Below are 16,657 nucleotides of genomic sequence, written 5' to 3'. Positions count from 1 at the left end.
CAGCACATGGTGTATTAAATAAATGTCTTTGGTGATAGGCACCAAGTAAACAGAAGTGCCTATGATAGTTTTCCCAATGTCCTCATTTAGTTAAATCTTACCTACAGTTCCCTGATGTTCTGTGTGTACCCCAGGAATACTTTCTGGCTTGGGGGAGGGGAAGGTTCTGAGTACTATCCAACCTGAGGCCTCCTAAAGCTTTTACTCTGTATTCAGTTATGGTATTAGTGACTGAATTGGTACAAGAGAACAAGTAAAATGTATTCAAGTCCTCAGGAAGCTTTGGTCCAATGCCCTCTCTCTCACAGTGAGAAAAATTTTACCTTCAGGAGAAGGAGCATAAAAAGGTCAAGTTCTGGACTGGTTTTCTATGACTGCCTCTATCGTAATTCAATAAATGTTTACCCAAGAAGCCCATCCCTTCCGGAGGTTGGTAACTATCCTTCCCTGACCTCTTATATCTATAATGTAGATGCTGGGAGCCACCTACAATGCCAAAGAAAGGCAGATATGACAAAAGCTCCCATTAATGCATTTCCTGCATTAGCCACCTCAGTTCTGCTTCAACGGAGAGGAATGGAGGTGGTTTACAAATGAAAACAGCACAGTTCCCAGAAGCCCACAAAATATAGTCAAAATGTCACAGCAAATCTTTGCATGCAGTAAAAGGTTTCCCTAACACACCAACACTACAATAATAGGCTTATATTGGTCAGTCAACTTCAAGGTCCAGGAGCATGATATAATCCATTCACCTGTTTCCAAGTTGTCAATTCAGGATCAAAAATGGATCCTGGAAAACTTCCTGACCTTAGGGAGGCTATGGAGCCAGCTGAAGGTGAAATTTAGACAAATGCCATCCCTCATAATGTACCTTGCACAGATTTAAGAGGTTGGTATCTTTAAAAACCAAAGCTCATATACCTATTGCAACATAACAAACATTTTACCCCAACATGGTGAGCTGTTATCAGGCTTAATATCTGTTTTAGAATCACTACAATCAGACTGTCACTGCTGGCCAGCCCCAGCCACATTATGAGGCAAATGGAGTCTAAATTTTATACTTAAAAATTTAATAAAAAGCCTTGTGCCAAATTCCCAAACAATTATCCTCTCTTCTGTGACAGCCAGGAATAGGGGCTGGGGGTATATAATACTTCTTTAATGTAGCTGCCTGATAAACTATTATCTTGGTATGAGAATGCAAAAAATATTAAGGGAAACCCTACTTACTTGTCCAATTTAGAGTCAGTTTTTCTCTGGGAGAAAGCTGAGCTTGAATAATCATGGCATAAATAGACAAGTTGGCTGGGGCCCGACTCTACCTGATCAGAGACTACTACTTAGGGCCGTGTGTTTCATCTTGCAGGGGCTTTGCCTCCTCACCTGTGAAGGGAGGTGTTTTAAATTCTATGGTTTCTGAAGAAGTCAAGAGAGAGAGAATATAACATATTCACTGTTGCATTTGGTAAATTCTCTCTTATAGAAAATCTCATTTTCCTAAATAAGACAGCAATGTTAATTAGTTCCAGACTTTTTTTTTTCATTGATCTTCTTCAAGGAACTCTTTGCCTTAGTGCCTTGACTGCTGAGCTCTCAGGAAATTTTATTATGCAAGATACCCGCCTCCCCCACCCCGCCCCCCCCACGCAAAAACTCTATCTACTTAATGCTAATTGTTCCCAAGCATCATATATATGCTTCTCTTCCAGGGGCATAGAATCAATCAAAACTTTAAAAACTATATCTCCGATAAGTTCAAACATATTAACTTCTACATAAATGAAGCATCTTTCCAGGTATATCTGGTAGTAACCTAAGGAAAGAGTTGATACTTTAATATATGGTTTGGTTGGAGGGCCTGAGTTAAGGTGGTTCATCAATTATCCAATGAAGATAAGATTCAGACTACAAATGTTTGCCAAGGTCCATAAAAACACGTGGGGCAGCGGGGCAAGAAAAGGAAAAAATCACAATCAGCTTAAATTTGTAATAAAATTACCTTATATTTGTATAGATGTTTAGAATTTGCCCAGTTTGTAGTTTTAAAACATTTTTAAATCTTGAAGAGGAATGATTAGGTTATATATTTGCAGGTAATTAGGATAATTAAAACACATACATACATACATACATACACACACACACACACACACACACACACACACACACACACACTCTCAACAAAGCAAACCATTAAAAGGAAGCAACCTATATATCTTTCCTCATTCCACATGGCTGGAACAGTACAGCAAATGCTATTATTCTATAATAGCTAACAGTGCAATCATAAGTGAAAATTTGCCTGTTTAATACCAACTTGAGCTGGGTCAAAAGAAACACCTAAAAGAAAACTTGAGTTTTTGAGTGGGAACTGACTGTAGAATACATTCAATTTAAAGGTTTAACCAAAGAAAGGGTAAACGTGACTGAGCAAAGACGTTTCTAGAATCCTTAACCATCTCTCAATCTTTATCCAGCCACTGAGGACATACTGTGACGGAAATGCCATGCTCTGCATCACCCCTCCTAAAACTTATTTTCTCTGTTGTGCTTCTACACTATCTGCCTGGAGACACTGAGAAAGATGGGGAAATGGGCTTTACTGTGGGTCCAGGGAACACCTACTGATTTTTACCCAAAGTGAGGACTCTCAAAATGAAAGCCAAACAACTGTAGAAAAAATTAAACACAAAATAAAAGCCTCTGAAGTCCCTCTGAGAACTAACAGGGAGAAAGTAATTCAACTGGAATAGAAACAATCTTTGAACTACTTGAAACAGGCAGCCCAACCTGGGTCAAGATGCAAAACAATAACAGTAGAGTTCTTAGATCAGTCAGTTAAGGAACTGGTGTTAAGTGCCACACATTATTTTTAAGAAAGCAAACAGTGTTTTTTTTTCCTCCAACTCTGTCATAGTTTTAGTGTTCATGTAGCTTAAAAATGGTATTATTAAAACAACCTCATACATGGCTATAAGCTCAATTATCAACAGAGGTAGTAAACAAAGGAACTCCTAAGAATAGATTTTAAAATGGATCAGAGTTTGACTGTACATTCAAAACCCTAGAGCCACATAATTATCCCCAAAATGAACTGTTTTAATTTAAAAAAGCTTAAAAAACACAATGACAATGAAGCACTGATGTGCCTTAGGCACAGTCCCAAATCAGTGCTGACTTAAAGCTATGTTCTCTCTTTCCAAGAAAGAGAAAGCAGAGAACAAAGTTCAATCTACAATGGGAAGGAACAGAAAGAACAAAAAGAAAACCAAAAGGGTGCTTTCCAGCAACCTAGATTATTCTTCGTTTTCAGGCCACACCAGTGGAAATGCTTATTCTTCTTATATAGTCTTTTCTTCACAACCTTTATTTTTTTAAAACTGCAATCTGCTGAACAAGAGATGCCCACATTTTCACTGGCAGGAGAGCCACTTCTGTGCAGTTTTTGCTTACTCAGTGTGGGTCCTCCTTCCCTGAAAGTGCAAAGAGAGCAAGCCGACACCTGCAGGGCCCAGAGCCCCAGGACTATTTCAGCTCCACTTGTAGAGCAGGGCGAAGGATTTGCTGCATTTGTGCTTCAAAGATACAGCTCACTTTGGTTGTCCTTCTCAGTTGGCAAACTGTTCATAAAAAGCAAACTTGATCCTCTCTATGTGATGGCAAAGTTTGATGGCAGGGCCCAGTTTTAAGTCCATGCACTCTTGAACGGTGGGAAGGGTAAGGAGCAACAGGGCCTGCCCATCAATTTCCTGTTAAAGCATAAAATACAAATCATCTGTGATGTGCATATGAGTTGGAGCTCGACCAGTACAGCCCTGGTTCACTTCGCTTTGTCAAAATCAAAAGTCCCTGTGCTTTTCCTTTCATTACTTTTACCCTTTAAATAAGTATCACACACTTCCTTTTAAATGCCTCTCACAGTCCTCCATACTAATCAATCTTCAGAATTAGTAATAAAGGGGACTTCCCTGGTGGTCCAGTGGCTAAGAATCCGCCTTCCAATGCAGGGGACGCGGGCTCTATCCCTGGTGGGGGAAATAAGATCCCACATGCTGTGGAGCAACTAAGCCTAGGCACTGCAACTACTGAGCCCACACGCTCTGCAGCCCGTGTGCCACAACTACTGAGCCTGTCCGTCACAACTAGAGAGCCTGCATGCCGCAACTAGAGAGAAGCCTGCATGCCGCAACTAAGACCCAACACAGCCAAATAAATTTTAAAAAAAAAGAATGAGTAATAAAAGTTTTATTAAGGGTAAGAATCCATTCTGCTCTGCAGAAATCCAGTAAATTAACTAGCCTACAGTAGTAACCGGCAACTAAATGTGCCAGAAGAAATATCTTTTTAGAGGACTCTTTCTAAATCTGAAAGAAAATATTACCTATAAACTGCAATGTTTTCCTACTCTGTAACATTCATAAAAGCCTGACCAGCTTTTCAAAGATGTTCAGTTTTGAATCTCCTTAATTATCAAAACAAAATTTATTTCAATATTTAAGGCCACAGACTATTCCTGTTACAGCCTAACACATTATAGATGTTAATTATATTTTAAAACAAGCAGATTGTTACTTTGGAAAAGAGGAGGAAAGTAAGTATAGCATGCGTAATTTTAAGCTATTTAATAGGGGATGGAAACAAACTCTTAGGAAAAATGAGAATGCAATAATAATCTGCTTCAACTATGGAGGCAGTCAGATAAGTAACTTTTTATCATAGTTCTACTCCTGAGAAGGGAAATAATTTTTTTTTTGTTTTGGATAGAAATATTTTTCCTTAGACTTGTAAATAAATTGCTATTACCGCCACAGCCCTCTGCTAAAGAGATACATTACTAAAACCTCAAGGTCTTTGTGATTACCTGGTCTAGGAATATTCTTGCTAATGGAGCACAGTCGGTGGATCTGATGAACCGCACAACATCTGCCACACTCCACTTCAGGGGGTTACTGTCCAGGTGAAGCCTTTCAGAAACTTCAATCCTTATTTCCTTCATCCCCCACAACAAAAGCAAACCAAATGGTGTTAGAGCTATTTCATTCTAAGGAAGTCTCTACATAAAGTCACAACCCTTTAAGGCAGGATTTAAAGTGGTTTTAGGACATGATTTCTCCCAGCAAGGATGGCAAAGGTCCATACACATTAGGGAATCAGGAAATGTTTGTCTTTTATAATTAGATATATTAACGGACAAGAATTCATCTCAAAGTTTCAGCACAAATAATTTGGACAATTTAACAGAGAAAAATAGTTTTAAAATCTTCCACTTGTTCCTTGGTTTATTTCAGGTCACTCTCTGGCAGGGTGCAGAAGTAAATGGGCTGGTATTTCCAATAAGAGAAGGCTTAACTAAATTATCAGGAGAAATCGTTTTTAACCACTTCCGTTCACAGACTATATTTAAAAAGCAATTCAGTTTTAAAACACTAACTTAACTGCCATTCTTATAATGCATGTATGTGTTAATACGCATGTATGAATCTACCAAACAAAATGGTTTAACCAGAACCAAAAATTTATTACAAAACCATATATATTATGACAAATATCAAAAGGCAGTTTTCCCTAAACTAAATGACAAGTTACTAATAAACTACCAACGAAATTTTTTTTTTACTTAAAAAAGCAGCCATTCTGAGAGAGACTTTCCTCCTGATAAGTAGTTAGTTGATCTCCAAATAATCCTTGAAACACAAGTAAATCACTGAATTTGGGATGTTTTAAAAAAAGACCCAGGAAATTCAACTGAAGCCATAGTGAAATAAGTGTAACGCCAACATCATTAATGGTTAGATTCTAGAGGGAAATTTTCAAGAGAGAAAAAAAGACACTGTAGTGTTAAAACGGGTACCTTTGGTGAAGGAGGTTTATTCTCATCATCAGAAAATGAGAAAGTGCGAAGCTCTCTTTTTCTTCTCTGTCTGTCTGGAGGCAGTGATGTGGATATCTCACTTTGGGTGGGAGAGGAGGAGCATGATTTTTTTTCTGACATTTCTGACTCTTCCTGTAGCTCATCCTGTTGCTCAGATGTACTGCCCTCACTTAGGGAATCATCATCCCCTTCATCTGGGTCATCCTCATCTTCACCTCCACTTCCCTAGAGGACAAGGAGAGAAGTCTCATTGAAATTCAGGACAAATCAGTTCCTGGACCACGAGACCACCTTCCATTGGCCAAAGATCCGAAAAGAAAGACCTGCAGGTATTCCTTCTGTCTGTATTGTAAAGCACGGATATCTTGGCTTCTAGACATTACAGGTACATCATAGATCTCGTACCTGGGGAGAGCCCGCTGGGGTATTATCAACAGATGCAGAGGAGCGTTTCTTCTTATGAACAAAAACATTTTTTCGCCTCTTTCTCCTCTTACTCGCTTTTTTCAGGGCACATGCTAAGTTACTATGCCCACCAGGTGGCCTCCCAATTCTTTTATTTTTCTTCTTTCCATAGTAGTGTGCTAAATGTGAATGACAAAGAAAAATGAAGTAGCTTCATTATTTTTGTGTACCTCAAACCACTAGCATAGCACAACATGGGTACGGTGTATTTGATTAAGGTTAAATTCCATACAATGGAATAATCTTGACTATAGATTCTGAATATACAGTTTGATTAGTAACTGACAAATGCATAAACCTGAATAATCCTCCCTCTAACAAGACACAGAACATCTCCATTAACCTAGAAAGTTCCCAGGGTCACTTCCTAGTTAGTCCCCCTCACCAGAAGTAATCATTATTCTAATTTCCATCACTATAGATTAGTTTTGCCTCATCTAAGGAATCATTCAGTAAATACTTTTTCCAACAAGGCTTCTTTTACTCAGTATAATTTTTTTAAGTGTTTCTTCTTTTTTTAAAATTTTAACTTAAAAAAATCTTTGGCTGCATTGGGTCTTCGTTGCTGCACGTGGGCTTTTCTCTAGTTGCAGTGAGTGGGGGCGACTCTTAGTCGCATGGGCTTCTCATTGCGGTGGCTTCTCTTGCTGCGGAGCACGGGCTCTAGGTGCACAGGCTTCAGTAGTTGCAGCACGTGGGCTCAGTAGTTATGGCACACAGGCCTTAGAGCACGTGGGCTTCAGTAGTTGCGGCACGCGGGCTCTAGGGCGTGCAGGCTCTGTAGTTGTGGCGTGCGTGCTCTAGAGCGCAGGGTCAGTAGTTGTGGCGCATGGGTTTAGTTGCTCTGCGGCATGTGGGATCCTCCCAGACCAGGGATCAAACCGCGTCCCCTGCATTGGCAGGCGGATTGGCTTCTTAACCACTGCAACACCAGGGAAGTCCCAGCATAATGTTTTTGAGTTTCATCTATGTTGTGTGTATGAGTAGTTCATTTCTTCATATCGATGAAGAGCATTCCACTGTATGAATATACCGGTTTATCTATTCTCCTGCTGATGGGCCCCTGGTTGTTTCCAGATTTTGGCAATTATTAAGTTGTAGTGAACATTCTTGTACAAGGTTTTAGTGGGCAATGTTTTCATCTTCCTTGGGTAAATACCTAGGAATGGAATTGTTGGATCATATGGTAGACATATGAGTATCTTTAATGAGACTGCTAACAGTTTTCCAAAAGGGTTATATAATTTTACACTCCACCAGCAATGTATGAGAGATGTAGCTGCTCTGTACACCTCTGCCAACATGTGGGATTGTCAGTAATTTTCATTTTAGCCAATCTAGTGGATATATAGTAATTTCTTATCGTAGTTTAAATCTGCACTTCCCTGACAACGACTAATGCTACTAAGCACATTTTCATGTAATTATTGGCCATTTGCATATCTTTTTTTGGTGAAGTGTTTATTCAAGTCTTTTTTTTTTTTTGGTACGCGGGCTTTTCACTGTTGTGGCCTCTCCCGTTGCAGAGCACAGGCTCCAAACGCACAGGCTCAGCAGCCCCATGGCTCACGGGCCCAGCCGCTCCGCGGCATGTGGGATCCTCCCAGACTGGGGCACGAACCCGTGTCCCCTGCAACAGCAGGCGGACTCTCAACCACTGCGCCACCAGGGAAGCCCTATTCAAGTCTTTTATTCACTTTTTAAAATGGTTTTCTCTGTTTATTTAATTTTTTCTGAGATATAATTCACATAACATAAAATCCGTCATCTGTACATATTCAGCGGTCTTTAGACACAGACTATGAATGAATACACTGTTGTGCAGCCATCACCACTATTGAATACCAGATCATTTTGTTTCTCTTTTTATTTACTTATTTTTAAATTGAGGTAAAAGTCACATAACAAACAACTAAACATATAAAAATGTACAATTTAGTGGTATTAGTGTAGTCACAATCTTGTACAACTACCAGCTTTCTCTAGTTTCAAAACTCCTCTTTTTATTGAGTTGTGAGAGTTTTTAATATATTCTGGAGACAAGTTCTTTGTTGGATATATGTATTAAGAATATTTTCTCATCTGTGCCCCCTCAGGGATGCCGAAACAAACAAATAAACAGGAATATTCTCTCCAAGGCTGTAGATTATCTTTTCCTTTTTATAAATAGTATTATTAAGAGAGCAAAAGTTTTAATTTTGGTAATGTTTAATGTATTAGTTTTTCCTTCAGGTTAGTGAATTCTGTGTCCTCTCCAAGCAACCTTTGCCTAGCTCAAGATCTTCAGGATACCTCTTTTGTTTTCTTCTAGAAGCTTTATAGTTTAGCTTTTACATTAGGTCTATGATTAATCACCTTGAATAAGTTTTTGTATATAGTGAGGTGGAGCCAAGGAGTTCTGTTTTTGCATTTTCGATTTGGATATCCAATTGTACCAGTGCCATTTGTTGAAAGAAATTCCTTTCCCATTAAATTTATCATTTTTGTTGAAAATTCTTTAACTACATAAGTTTGTCTCTATTTCTGGACCCTCTATTCTCTCCCATCACTTTATTTGACTATTCTTTCATCAATACCTCACTTTTGATTATTATAGTTTAAGATAAAACTTGAAGTCAGATAGAGTAAGCCCTTCAACTTTACTCTTCTTTTTCAGGATTGTTTTGACTATTTTAGGTCCTTTGTATTTTCATATAAATTTTAGAATATAGAGACAATTCCAAAAATGAAATATACATAGTTTAGCTCTGAGTTACATATTAAAGTAATATCAAAATATAACACAATTTTTTGCAAAAAATGAATACTAAAGGATATAAATCCATTTGATATCATTCAAATTACTAATTGGGAAAAATTATAAAGAGTCCTAAAATCTAGGCTAATTTCCATTATATCATTGTGAAAAATAAATTCAAGATAAAAAGCATAACATAATCCACATACTTCCAAAGGCTCAAATTGGTGTACTTATACATGTGCTTATATGAACAGTACATTTCACTTAGCCACTAATCATTGCAATTCACTAAACTAAGTGCTGAATCTGACACAATAATAATAAGGTAGACAAACCCTGCTCTTAAGGAGTTTACAATCCAATAAATATAAGTAGAAACTAGGTTATATACTCTCATATGATTTTGTGATTCATATACTAATTAGAAAACTTGTCATGCTAAATATGGACCTTGGATCAGCAGCATCACCAGCATCTGGGAACTTGTTGGAAATGCAAACACTTAGGCCCCAGATACCCACAGGCCTGATAAACCAGAACCTCTATTTTAACAAGATCCTCAGATAATTTGCATGCATGATAAAAGTTTAAGAGGCCCAAAATTAGAGGCCCCCTAAAAGAAATCTTCAAGTTTAACATGGTAAAATCCACCTCTGTATTAATTCTCCTAAGTGACATCAGGGCTTGTGAGATTTAAGGAAAAGTAGGATCAGAATTTTGTGTTTGTGTAACAATGCCTTGAGAAGACTCCAAATTAAACATTTCATTCCGAATGCCTTTTTTTTTTTGCAGTTTCACAAAAGATAAGCAATGAGAGGCAGCAGGTGTTGTCATGACATACTCCTGCCTCCTTCCCCGCACTCTCAACGTCTACACAGCTAGCTCTCCTGCTTCCTTCACTTCCTTGGCCACCTGTATGAACAGCACCCCACCTACTAGCCTTCCTCACTCTCCTACTTTGCTTATTTTGCTTCATTTTTCTCCATAGTACTTCTCTCTATTTGTTCACTTGTTTATTATCTATCTCCCACATTAAGATGTAAACTCATGAGGAAAGGAATTTTTTTCTTTACATTTGTATCCCAGTGCTAGAACAGTGGCAGCACACAGTGGACCCGTAATAAATACACGCAGATTGTATAAACAGATTCCATACCCTATTAGATGTAACAGTTAATTTATATACACTCTGTACATAAAGGTTGGCAAACTAGGGCCTGTAGGCCAAATGTGACCCATGGCCTGTTTTGGTATGGCCCACAAGCTAAAAATAGTATTTACATTTTAAAAAGTATTCTTTTAAAAAATTAAAATAAAACAAAACAAAAAGAATATGCTAAAGAGATCCTATGACCCATAGCCTAAAATATTATTATCTGGCCCTTTATAGAAAAAGTTTGCATACCTCTGCTATATCTGAATGTCTGCAAAATAAAAAACTTCCAGGATATGAGATATGGTCAGCTGCTACAGTTAACAAATTAAAAAAAACTTGACTTACTATATTTAGTCTTTGTAAGTACAGAGCAGTTCTCTGAACACTTATCCAGAACCATCCGTGGACCAAAGAGATTAGGACAGCACTCCAGTTTGATACAGGTTTGCCGGCAGAATTCAGTCACCCGATCTGCTGTTTTCACTATCTCGACAGTAGCTCGATAACTCTTTCCTTTGTATCTGCCATTGGAAGACATCAGATACCAAGTTTATTGGCCTAGTGATTACACAGAGAAAAATCAAGTATATTAACAGACCTGAAAAATATTTTTGCTTCTTAGAATATTCTATGTCCCTTACAGTTTGAGGACTCTCAAAACAATGAGGAATTTATATTGTACTTAAATTTATAATCTAGTAAGCTATGACAACTAAAAGCTGACTTTTTAAATTAGCAAAATAAGGTCCCTGCTTTCTGTTCCTATGTTTAAGGTTTTCAAATAATAACTTCTACACTAACCACTAAAAAAAAAGTGACTTTCATTAAGTCTTTCTTGACCCTAGAGTAGTGGTTCCACGAGTATGGTCCACAGACCAATATAACCTGCCAACTGTTACCCATCCATGACAAGATGAGGTCAGAAAACAAGAGCAAATGTTTTATAAACTTTCACAGTAACTTGCAAAAGTAATTTTATGGCTCTTAAATCTAGTAACAAAAAAGCTGTTCCTGCATTGTATGTCTTTTGAATTCCATATTTTTGTAACTCATATTTACCACATTTTAAAAAAGTATAATAGGATAGCAACTTAAAAAAGAAAACAAACCTGGTCCTTTACCACAAATAGTTGAAGAAGCACTGCCCAAGGGAACATAAGTATCCTAATATTATCCATTGAAGAATCAATTCTGTGACCTGTTAAGCGTGATTAAGAATAAAGGGCGGCGGGGGCGGGGGGGCTTCCCTGGTGGCACAGTGGTTAAGAATCCGCCTGCCAATGCAGGGGACATGGGTTCAAGCCCTGGTCCAGGAAGATCCCACATGCCTCAGAGCAACTAAGCCTTGTGAGCCACAACTACTGAGCCTGCGCTCTAGAGCCTGCGAGCCGCAACTACTGAGCCCACGTGCCACAACTACTGAAGCTCGCGCGCCTAGAGCCTGTGCTCTGCAACAAGAGAAGCCACCACAATGAGAAGCCCACGCACTGCAACAAAGAGTAGCCCCTGCTAGCCACAACTAGAGAAAGCCTGCATGCAGCAATGAAGACCCCTAATGCAGCCAAAAAAAAAAAAGAATAAAGGGCAGGGGAGCCTACTCACTTGGCCTTGAGGACTTCCCCACATCCATGCCACACAGAGTCTTTGTCCAGCTGCAGCTCCCGAAGGACACGACTGGGTTTATAGGCTGCATTGATCAGTAAAGTGAGGACCTGTGCTCCATTTTTAAAGCAGAAATATGGGTTGGGGAGGAGAAAAGCAGACGATTAGAACCTTGCTATTCCCTAGAATGTCACCTAGGTGATTAATTCTAGTCATATTAATTAACAAACATTAACAAAATAATAATACTGAAGATATGACAGTTGACCAAAGTTGCAAATAAGATAGTAATGAGACCCTCTTAAATATTCTAAACATTATGGTCAGGAAGAAATAGGCACCACAAATTTAAAATTACTCTAGCATTTGCTTCCAAATCCCTTCCTAGTCATGGTACACACAGAAGCTCCGGCCTCCCCAGACACAGCCTCACCACCCTAAGGGCTGATAGGTTTGAAAACCTCACATCTCTTACCCACAGTGCAGCACCCTGCCTGGGAAGCTCAAGTCCAGCAGATGTGTATGTAGTTCTATCACAGTCCCAGGTTAATGCCACACAGCCTCGCAGGCTTAGACTACTCTCATGTTCACTCCTGCATGGTCCTCACGTGGTCTCTGACAGAAGACCTTTCTACACTGACAGAGGTGAACCTGCCACGTGAAGAACTGCTTAGGTGAATGTTTCCTATGGAGCAAAAATAATTATGTGCCTAGTTCACTGTCCAATACATGAGAAAAGTGAGTCACTTTTGATAAAACCTAGAGTTGTCACACCTACAGCACGCTGATCCTTGTCGGAATGAGTCTACCAGACTGCTGTGAAATTTCTTAAATTCTTTTACTCTAGGCGGGAACCTTACCTCTCTGAGGACCAGTACACAATTCCCGGGTCCCACACATTGAGGCAGCTCAGCGATCCTTCCTTTGTTAAGATATGGCCCTGAGAAGCAACGGTGGTTGAAGTATATCTTTGGACAGCAATATTTTCCATTAATCATAACTGAGAAATGAAGAGAAACAAATATTCAGAACAGAATAGTTTTCTACCCTATGTTGCCAAAGCTGAATTACTGAAGAAAAAACCCAGCATATCCACCATTACATAAAGTCAGGACTTGACTTATTTTGGAGTTTAACATACTGTCTGAGTGTGAAATACCTTACACTTACAAGTCTATTATAGAGTTATCACTCTGCTGAGATCAACAACATCCTGACTTACTGCAGATTAACTCCTGGTTAATGCAACATTGTTCCAGAGCCCCACGCTTCTATCATTACAGGAAGTGGAGGATTTACTTCAAGAACTCATGATGATTCCTGAAGATCAACGACTCAATAATCGATTCTAGAATATTTCTAGACAGTGATGGTGAATATTATCCAGAACTACAGTTTGTCCCCTTAAAACTACCAAACTAGTAGGCTGGTAGCCTTTGGTGATGTGGGAGCCCACCCATCACTGCGATTCCTCAGAGGGATAAAAGCATTCTGTGACCACATCTCTAAATTCTTTAGGTATTACGGGGTATAACTAGGCCTAGAGACCCCTCTCTTCAACTATTTTTCTGTATGAATACTGTACTCCAATATAAGGTTTTTTTAATCCCCTCATATGAGTAGTTGGCAATTCAGCTACTAAATGTAAAAAAATTCAAGGACCCTAAAACATTTTCCATTTTCATATAAAGCAAAGAAAGCTCTTCTGATGGATACTGCCCTGTTAATCAAAAGGGAACGAGCGTGTACACTGCCCAGTGTTGATAGCACCCTGAAGTACATAGTGTTCATTCTCTAATTAAGAACCCAGTCTTAGCACAGTGGTCAGCATGTCAGTGCCCACTTCTCCATTTGAACTCTGTCACACCCAGATCCCCTCATGGGATGCTCCCTGCTGCTGGGAATGTTGGGAGTTTACAGCTCTCAGTTGTGAGTCTATCCTGGAATATCTCTCATTCCAGAACTGTCCCTCAGTAGGAGAGAGCTACCTTGCCCCAGGTCCCACCCTTTGTGAGGTAGGGAGGGAGAAGCAGCTCACTTCCAATAACTGACCAATGAGGGAGTACAAGGGTGTGGCCACCACACCTCTAGGGACACACCACTGAGGGACACTCAGTGGCTATACCAGCTCCAAGGCTCCCTGTGGGACCGGAAGAGACTTCTGTTACAACTGCACTGTGACTCAACTTCTCCCTCTGCCCAGTCCTGCATCTTTTACCCTTCCCAGGAGTGTTTCAAAAAGCACTCCCCAATGAAACTCCTGCATGCAAATATCAGAGTCTCAGGCTCTGTTTCCAAGGTAACTTGACATATGACAAAACCCAAAGCAAACACATTTTGGCTATGGTCACATGAGATATTCATGTCTTAATTCTTTAGTTTTAGTAGGCATTAGAATGGTCAGTAACATGTCAAAAATAAGGAGTCATGCAGCCCTCATCCTCTATGTATAAATGATGTTATGAAAAGGCAGTGGGTAGAAGAGACAAAAGTGCAGGTTTTGAACTTGAGAAAAATTTGAGTTCCATTTCTGACCCTTCTACTGTAAGCTGTGTGACCTCTTTGAGCTTTGGTTTCCTTTCTTTTCTAGGCATTTACTAAATACCACCCAAATGCCTAATCTGTGCTAAAACACACAGAGCCAAGATGCTAAGCATTATACAACCAGCAAAGGGGTGTCAAGAGTAGTTCCAAGGAGCCCTGGTCAAAAGGCTTGGGCCTCCAGCAAGGATCCTTGTCTAATTTATCAGGCATTGCCTCTGGAACAATCTGTTTTTCAGTGTTTTGTTTTTGTTTTTTTGTTTTTTTTGTGGTACGTGGGCCTCTCACTGTTGTGGCCTCTCCCGTTGCAGAGCACAGGCTCCGGACGCGCAGGCTCAGCGGCCATGGCTCACGGGCCCAGCCGCTCCACGGCATGTGGGATCTTCCCGGACCGGGGCACGAACCTGTGTCCCCTGCATCGGCAGGCGGATTCTCAATCACTGCGCCACCCCGGAAGCCCTTGTTTTTTTTTTTTTTTTTTTTTGTGGTACGCGGGCCTCTCACTGTTGTGGCCTCTCCCATTGCGGAGCACAGGCTCCGGACGCGCAGGCTCAGCGGCCATAGCTCACGGGCCCAGCCGCTCCGCGGCATGTGGGATCTTCCCGGATCGGGGCACGAACCCGTGTCCCCTGCATCAGCAGGCAGATTCTCAACCACTGCGCCACCAGGGAAGCCCTGTTTTGTTTTTTTAATTGCGAAAAATATATACAAAGTGTGTATATCATAAAAAGGTTTTAAAGAAGAATAAATATCTGTCTCTCAACCACCCAGTTTAAAAAAAGAGCACGATCTGAAAAGCCTAAGTTTCTTTATTTAAACTCAGGGACAATATATTGACCTCCAGAGCCTTTAACACTGACAAGTGATCAGTAAATAATGGCTAAAATATTATAATGTCCATTTATAATGGACAGAAATACCAGCCTAAAGATAATTATTAAATTAAATATATCTTAGATAATTATAACTCTTTAAAATCACAATTAAGAGACCCCTCTATAAAGCTACATCCCATAAATCAAAGGTATTGTTTAAGTTATTTTTAGATATAGTCCATTAAAAGAAGCTAAAGGTCGTCTTTTCCCTAAGATTGCATACACTTATACCTGAGTCTGTGGAGCTCAGCTCCTGATTCTTCAGACCCTCATGGACAGTCCTTGAGGATGGTATTCTGCATCAAGAAAACACAACAAAATAATGAGATAATTCCTAAGATCCGTAAAATGTGAGGATTAGTTTCCTTCAAATCTAAGAAGAAAACAAATGTGGCAGATTGCAAAATTGGTAACAAAAGGTGCTTCCTCAATTGTACTTTTTTTAAAAACAGCAATTGTTTTAAAAACTATGGATATGTTCTAAGGGGACAACAGTCTGTAGACAGTGCTATGATACTGCATGTTCCACTGAACTTGCATTCATGTGAGCAACAAATTACAGAATTCCTTGTTGGATTCTTAAACCACAAGTAAACTATAGATGGTCCCCAGTTTACAGTGGTTCGACTTAACGATATTTCCACTTAACGACGGTGCAAGAGCAATATGCATTCAGCAGAAACCATACTTTGAATTTTTTTTTTTTTTTTTTTTTTTTTTTTTTTTTTTACTTTGAATTTTGATCTTTTCCCTGGCTAGTGATATGTGGTACAATCCATGTTCCTGGGCAGCTACCCAGTCAGGCAGGAGATCACAGGGTAAACCATCAATACACTTAACAACCTTTCTGTTTTCTGCTTTCAATACAGTAGTCAATAAATCACATGAGTATTCTTTGTGGTAGATGATTTTTCACAACTGGAAGGTTAATGTATAAGTTTCTGGAGCACATTTAAGGTAGGCTAAGCTATGATGTTTGGTAGGTTAGGTGTGTTAAATGCACTTTCAAGTTATGATATTTTCAACTTAAGGTGGATTTATTGGGACATAATCCCATTATAAATCGAGGAAGATCTGTACTTGTTTTTTTTTGTTTTTTTGAGGTATGAGGGCCTCACACTGTTGTGGCCTCTCCTGTTGCGGAGCACAGGCTCCGAACGCACAGGCTCAGCGGCCATGGCTCATGGGCCCAGCCGCTCCGCGGCATGTGGGATCTTCCCGGACAGGGGCACAAACCCGTGGCCCCTGCATCGGCAGGCGGACTCTCAACCACTGAGCCACCAGGGAAGCCCTGTACTTGTTTTTTTAATAGATGAAGAACAGAAGCATTTTTATATAGGGTCTGTTTCCTTCTATCAGTTTCAAAATTAAAGACAAATTACAAAAGCAGAATTACACCA

At 39.6% G+C, this 16,657-nt stretch overlaps 1 protein-coding gene across 9 annotated transcripts in view; it reads right to left on the bottom strand.

Annotated features, from left to right (window-relative positions):
- Positions 1 to 16,657, bottom strand: part of SFMBT1 (Scm like with four mbt domains 1) — a 139,508-nt gene that overhangs the window by 2,433 nt on the left and 120,418 nt on the right. For 5 of the 9 annotated variants that reach the window (XM_067044004.1, XM_067044007.1, XM_059075986.2 and 2 more), the window contains 8 exons: positions 15,489 to 15,553; positions 12,702 to 12,841; positions 11,842 to 11,951; positions 10,585 to 10,760; positions 6,284 to 6,462; positions 5,858 to 6,103; positions 4,868 to 4,996; positions 3,088 to 3,755 (listed from right to left, as the gene is read on the bottom strand). In XM_067044004.1, the coding sequence (XP_066900105.1) occupies positions 3,615 to 3,755; positions 4,868 to 4,996; positions 5,858 to 6,103; positions 6,284 to 6,462; positions 10,585 to 10,760; positions 11,842 to 11,951; positions 12,702 to 12,841; positions 15,489 to 15,553 (1,186 nt within the window). In that variant the 3' untranslated portion in view covers positions 3,088 to 3,614. Of the gene's footprint in view, positions 1 to 1,980; positions 3,756 to 4,867; positions 4,997 to 5,857; positions 6,104 to 6,283; positions 6,463 to 10,584; positions 10,761 to 11,841; positions 11,952 to 12,701; positions 12,842 to 15,488; positions 15,554 to 16,657 lie in introns of those variants that run through there. The other 4 variants (XM_067044006.1, XM_067044001.1, XM_067044005.1 and 1 more) reach the window with 2 other exon arrangements.

This window comes from Kogia breviceps, chromosome 10 (genome assembly GCF_026419965.1).
Source record: "Kogia breviceps isolate mKogBre1 chromosome 10, mKogBre1 haplotype 1, whole genome shotgun sequence".
Taxonomy (NCBI): Eukaryota; Metazoa; Chordata; class Mammalia; order Artiodactyla; family Physeteridae; genus Kogia; species Kogia breviceps.
This window is presented reverse-complemented; position numbering and strand designations above follow the sequence as displayed.